We start from the raw sequence: 6,883 nt of genomic DNA on the forward strand, positions 1-6,883 counted from the left end.
CTTGCAAGAATTTCCTCACCTCTTGGAACTCGTCAATTTCTTTCTCCTTTCTCATTAGCAGTTCATTGTCTCTCTTCTCTTCCATCTCAGTTAGCTTCACCATTATGAATGTTCTAAATTCTTTATCAGACATTTCCATGATTTGCATTGAACTGCTTGTGGATGAAGAGGAGTTATTCTTTTCCCTTGGAGGAGAGGTATTTTCTTGCTTTCCCATATTTCTTGTGGTCCTGCGGTGATTTCTTGTCATCTGATGGATGGTGTGTTTCTTTTGAATTCTTGAAGTTCAATCAGAGTGTTCAGGAGCAAGCAGAAAGAGGTGATCTGGAATCTCTTTGCCATTCTGTTGTGATCACTGGTGCAGCAGATTCAGTAGATATTGAGGAATGTTAACCCTAATAGTATTTCAATGCTTAGCTACAGTGCCCTTAGATCCATCATGCTAGCTCTGTTTGCTGGAGGCTGAATTATCAGTAGAAAATCTTCATTTTTACCGTCCCCTGAAATGACTAGTTTGCAGGAGCCATGAGGAATCCTCTAGAACATCCCTCTTTATTCCTGGTAATTTTCTTCGTCCTGACCCTACTTTATCTGATATTTAGATACACACTCAAACTTTCTTTTGATAAGTGTTTTTAGATACTTTTTAAAAATTCTTTTACATTTAACTTACCTAAATCTTTTTATTTAAAACAAATTTCTTTTTAAAAAATTGCCAGAGGACGGGACCAGCAGTTAGTGTAATGACTATGTTGCTGGACTCCCATGTAGCCAACTGCGGTTTGCATCCCGGACCCGGTGGCTTAAAACTCACACTGGGCACATGTGCATGCGTGTCCAAGATCCCGAGAGGTAAACGGAGGAGAAGGGATTACAGCGTGGCCATCCCCCATGGGGGGTGATTTCTCGCTTTCTGTCTCTCTGTCTCTGTCTGGCGAGCGCACACGTCCTACAGCAAAAACCTCTCAAAAAAAAAATTTGCCAGAGGAGGTGCCAGCAGGTGGCATAGTTAAGGTACTTGACTCCCACATGGCCAACCACGGTTTGAGTCCTGGACCTGTCAGCTTGAAAATCATAGCTGGCTTATATGTGTCTGTGCGTCTCAAGTCCCAAGAGAACGGAGAAAGGATTATGGCGTAGCCATCTGCCCTAGGGGATGATTTATTTTCTCTCTCTCTCTTTGGTGAGTGCATGCACACTATGAGCATGTGCATGAGTGAGTGCCCAAAATCCAGAGAGGAGAATGGAGAAGGGATCACAGCATGGCCAAACACCCTGGGGTGATTTCTTGCTTTCTGTCTCTCCAGTGAGCACATGCACCTATAGCAAAAATCAATTAATGTATTATCTATCTATCTAAAAAACAAAACAGAGAGAGAGAGAGAAGATGAAAGAAGACCCATATGTATGTATGTATGTATGTATCTATCTATCTATCTACCTACCTTCCTACCTAGTTCTCTATCTATAAAAAAGAAAACAAAGAGAGAGAAGATGAAATCACTCCCCAGGGGGCATGGTCAAGCAGTTATCCCCTTCTCCTCCATCTCTCCAGCCCATCAAGATTTTGGAGAGGCACACAGAGGTACCCAACATACTTTTCAAAATGCTGGGGCAAGGATTAAAGTTGCAGTTGGCCAGAACCAGCAGTTGGTATAATGGCTATGTTGCTGGACTCCCATGCAGTCGACTGTGGTTTGAGTCCCGGACCCAGTGGCTTAAAACTCACGCTAGGTACTTGTATGTGCATGCCCAGGATCCTGAAGAGAATGGAGGAGAAGGGATTGTGCCATGGCCATTCCCCCTGGGGGGGTGTTTCTCCCTTTCTATCTCTCTGACTCTTTCTGGCAAGCACACGTGCCCTATAGCAAAAACCTCCCTCCACCCCCCAAAAAAGTTGCAGTTGGCCATGTGGATCTGGCTTCCTTAATCATAAGGAGCTGGCTCTATAGTGAATTTCTTGAAGACCATATATGAATTTTCTTCTTTTCTTTTTTTCCTCCTTGCTATGTTGCTATCATTCTGCCTCAGTTAGAGTAGATAAGAGTATAGGTGTCTGCCATCGCACGTGAGTTTTGTTTTTTTAATCCCGTCTTGCAATCCTGGTCTTTTATTTGGTGGCATCCTAACTTCCAGAACCTGTGAAGGTGACATTATTTGGAAAGAAGGTCTTCCCCGATGTTATTTTTTATTTTTATTTTTTGAGAGATTTTTGCTATAGGGCGTGTGCGCTCGCCAGACAGACAGAGAGAGACATAGAAACAGAAAGCGAGAAATCACCCCCCAGGGGGGATGGTCACGCCGCAATCCCTTCTCCTCCATTCTCCTCTCAGGATCTTGGGCACGCACGCACACGCGCCCGGCGTGAGTTTTAAGCCACCGGGTCTGGGACGCGAACCACGATCGACTACGTGGGAGTCCAGCGACATAGCCATTACGTTAACTGCTGGTTCCCTTCCCGGATGTTATTAACTTAAGGATCTTGAAATAAGATTATCTTGAGTTATCCTAAATTCAATGACAAACATTTTTATGAAAGACTAAAGAGGAGAGAAATAAACACATGAGGATGAAGGCAGAGATTGGGGTAATGCAGCCACAAGCCAAAAAATAAGCAATCACTGAAACTGAAAGAAGAAAGGTACAGACTTCTAAAACTTCTAGAGGGCTGGCTCCAGAGCCTAGCTGTTAAAGGAGTCTGATCCGATATGACTGACCACATGATTTGAATCCCAGCCCCAACAACTTGAAAAACACAATGGACACATGTGTGTGCATGCCCAGTCCTGACAAGATGGAGAAATGGAGGAGAAAGGATTGCAGTATGACCAGGCTGGGAGATGCTTTCTCTCTCTCTGACAAGTGCACACACTCTCTGACAGTTGGAAAAGACAAAAGTTAACCACCCCCCTCCCTGGGGGAGGCAGCAGGTGGTATGGTGGTTAAGGTGCTGGATTCCCACATGGCTGACTGTGATTTGAGTCTTGAACTTGGTGGCTTGCTTTCTCACTTTTCCTCTCTCTCTCTACCTCTCATTAGTTAAATAAAAAAATTAATAATAAATAAGATAAAATAAATAAATAAATTTTAAAAAGAACACTTATATCTAAAGTAATTTGTCTATGACTGGATTTAAGCATACTATTTTATTAATAGTTTTCTCTGTCTCCTCCTTTATCCCTTTTCTAGTCTGCTTTTAAACTATTTGAATATTTTCAGAATTGTATTTTAATTGAACTATTTGCTTTTCCCTACCTCCAAATAATTTTTAATGGTTGCTTTAAGGGTTTTAATATATGTATTTCACTTTATGGTCTACTTAGAATTATTATTTTGCTATTTAAAGTAAAATACAGAAATTTTATAAGACTATAGGCCCTTTTACAATTCTTCCTTTATACTGTAGTTATCTTATGTGTACTTTATCAGAAAATGTTAAGATTTTTTTTCTTTCATCTATCATAGATTAAAAAAAAAAGTTTTTGTTATAGGGTATGTGTGTTCATCAGTGAGACAGACAGACTGAGAGACAAAGAGAGATGTAGAGTAAGAAATCACCCCCCGCCCTCAGGCAGAACGGCTATGCCACAAATGCTTTTTCTCTATTTTCTTCTCAGGATGTTGGGCAGGCACAAACATGCACCTGGTGCGTTTTAAAAGTCTCTTGGTCCAGCATTCAAACTGCAGTCAGCCATGTAAGGTTTAGCTGTCCCAACATCACACCACTGGCTGACCCAATATAATACAAATCTTAAGAGAAAAAAAAGTTAATCCATTATTGATTACTCACAAATTTACTGTTCTTCTTCCCATCTTCCTTTATTCACGAGGTTCCAAGTTTCACTCTGATATTATTTTCTCTTTGCCTAAAGACGACCTTCTTTAGCATTTTTTTTTTTTTTGAACAACTGCTCATGACAAATTCTCTAAGCTGTCCCTCCTCTAGAAATGTTTTCATTTTATCTTTATTCCTAGAGGATATTTTTGCTAGATTTTAAACTGTAGGTTGACAGGGACGAGCAAATGGCATAATGGTTACATAGCTGGACTCCCACATAGTTAACTGCAGTTCGAGTCCTGGACCCAGCAGCTTCAAACTCACACTGGGAATATGTGCATGCATACCAAGGATCCTGGGAGGAGAATGGAGAAGAGACTACAGCATAGCCATCCCCCCAGGGGGGGGGGGTGTAATTTCTTGCTTTCTGTCTCTCTGTCTGTCTTTGTCTCTCTGGTGAGTATATGTGCCCTATAGCAAAAACTTCTCTAAAAAATTAGGGTGACAGTTTTTCTTTTCAGCAATAAAAAAATTTTTTTCTGTCATCTTTTACTTCCATGGTTTTTAATGAGAAATATATAATGGTTTTAATCTTTGTTTCCCTATATTTAGTGTTATATATCTCTGGGTACTCTCAAGATTTTTTTGTTTTAGTTTCCAGCAAGAATACTGATATGTCTTTGACTTAAAGTTAGTTAGCTTAATTAACTTTGATTTAATTCTTTTAATTAACTTTGAGTTAATTCTCTTTGATCATGATGAGTTTTTAAAAATAATTCCTTATTGGGAACCAGCAGTTAGCGTAATGGCTATGTCGCTAGACTCCCACGTAGTCAACCGCGGTTCATGTCCTGGACCCGGTGGCTTAAAACTCACGCCGGGCGCGTGTGCGTGCGTGCCCAAGATCCTGAGAGGAGAATGGAGGAGAAGGGATTGCGGCGTGACCATCCCCCCTGGGGGGTGATTTCTCGCTTTCTGTCTCTATGTCTCTCTCTGTCTGTCTGGCGAGCGCATGCGCCCTACAGTGAAAATCTCTCCAAAAAAAAAAAAAAAAAAAATTCCTTATTAAGTCTGTGAAGTTTTCAGGCATTATTCCTTCAAATATTTTTTCTGTATCAATATCATTCTATTCTCCTGTCCTTCTGGAACACTGATGACATGAATGTTAGACCTACTGATACTGTCCCACAGGTCCTTGATGCTCTATACAATTTTTTTTTTTTTTTGAGATGTTTTTGCTATAGGGCGCGTGTGCTCGCCAGGAAAAGAGAGAGACAGAGAGACAAAAAGTGAGAAATCACCCCCTCAAGGAGATGGCCATGCTGCAATCCCTTCTCCTCCATTCTCCTCCTGGGATCTTTGGCACGCATGCACAGGTGCCTGGTGTGAATTTAAACCACCGGGTCTGGGACTCAAATTGCAGCTGACTACATGGGAGTCCAGCAACATAGCCAATATGCCAACTGCTGGTCCCTCTATTCGATTTTTTTCCATCTTTTTTTTTTTCTCTGTTGCTCAGAATGAATATCTATTGGTCTATACTCAAGTTCAATGACTCTTCTCGTTAGCTTCATTCTAATATTAAGCCCATCCAGATGATCTATGTTTTAATTTAGTCTTATGGTTTTGCTCTCATACTTTTTTTACTCTTTTACGTTTTTAACCCAAAGTTGAGAGAGCTTATACTCTTCTTCCCCTCACACCCCAAGCAACCTTCAAACAACTGATACCATCAAGGAATTAAGAATCTACAAAATCACTCTTACTTTGATAATGTCAAAAAAGATTGACTAGAGCTAAAATAAAAGGCATACTGTATAAAAAAACACTGGAAAATGATTCTGAAGAAATGAGATTCTCTTGCCACTAACTTTTCTGTGTGTTTGTTTCCTCATCTACAAAATAAAGAATGCTGGACAAGGGTCAGCAGACAGCATAGTGGTTACGTCACTGGACTCCCACATGGCCGATCGTGGTTTGAGTCCTGGACCTGGTGGCTTGAAACTCATGCTGGACTCCGTGTGTGCACATGTTCCTGGGAGGAGAATGGAGAAGGGACTGCGGTGTGGCCATCCCCCCTGGGGAGTGATTTCTCACGTTTCCTCTCACTGTCTCTCCCCTACTCCCAGAGAGCACACATGCCCTAAGGTGAAAACCTTTATCCCCCCCCCCAAAAAAAATGCTGGACTAATAATGTTTAAGGTTCTCTTAGCACTGATATTCTAAGAATGCATTACTTACTCTTTCAATCTGCTTTTCCATTTCTTTATGCTGTTCGAGATTAATTTTCTTTGCTTTTTCAAAGGCTAAACAAATTTTCTCATGCTCTGTATTAATATTAGTTTCTAGACTTCTTATCTTCTCATTCTTTTCCTAAAAATACAAAATACCTTAAAAGAATACAACTGAAAACCAGTTTTGCATAAAAATGCATCAAATATTAAATGAGTCAAATTCTAGTCTTCTAAAAAAGTAAACACATTAGTAATTCAAACTTCGACAAAATGGTTATTTAAAAACATTTTAACAAGGGACCAGCAGTTAGCATAATGGCTATGTCACTGAACTCTCACGTAGTCGACCGCGGTTCGAATCCCAGACCTGATGGCTTAAACTCAAGCCGGGCACGTGTGCGTGCCCAAGATCACAAGAGGAGAGTGGAGGAGAAGGGACTGCAGTGTGGTCATCCCCTCTGGGGGGTGATTTCTCGCTTTCTATGTCTCTGTCTCTAAGACTATGCGCCCACATAAAAAAAAATCACAAAAAAAAAAAAAAAAAAAAAAAAAACACTTTTATCAAAATGAGAAGATATAACTATTTGAAAATATGGAGAAACATGAAAGTAACATTTGAAAGATAAAAATGAGAAAAGTTGGACAATGACTTGCCATATAAACCTATTAACTTAAAAATAAAGTAACAAAAAATAATGAACAATCAGAAGAGTATAGTATAATTTATATTTTCCTACTTGGTATATTTTGTAATAATGATAACATTTAAGCAAGCAGGCTGCCATAAAATAAGTGCCTAAAAATCAAGGTGAATTTGTAGTTAAAAAAAATAAATTAAAAAAAAAAAAAAAAAGGTAAATTTGGGGCCAGA

The 6,883-nt window shown here is 40.0% G+C and overlaps 1 protein-coding gene across 4 annotated transcripts in view; it reads right to left on the minus strand.

Moving 5' to 3' along the window:
- Positions 1-6,883, minus strand: part of CCDC18 (coiled-coil domain containing 18) — a 139,474-nt gene that overhangs the window by 84,713 nt on the left and 47,878 nt on the right. For all 4 annotated transcript variants that reach the window (XM_006140140.2, XM_014586553.2, XM_006140139.2 and 1 more), the window contains one exon: positions 6,020-6,151. In XM_006140140.2, coding sequence (XP_006140202.1) covers positions 6,020-6,151 — 132 coding nt within the window. The remainder of the gene's footprint in view (positions 1-6,019; positions 6,152-6,883) is intronic.

This window comes from Tupaia chinensis, unplaced genomic scaffold, assembly GCF_000334495.1.
Source record: "Tupaia chinensis unplaced genomic scaffold, TupChi_1.0 Scaffold000023_1, whole genome shotgun sequence".
In the NCBI taxonomy this organism is placed as follows: Eukaryota; Metazoa; Chordata; class Mammalia; order Scandentia; family Tupaiidae; genus Tupaia; species Tupaia belangeri.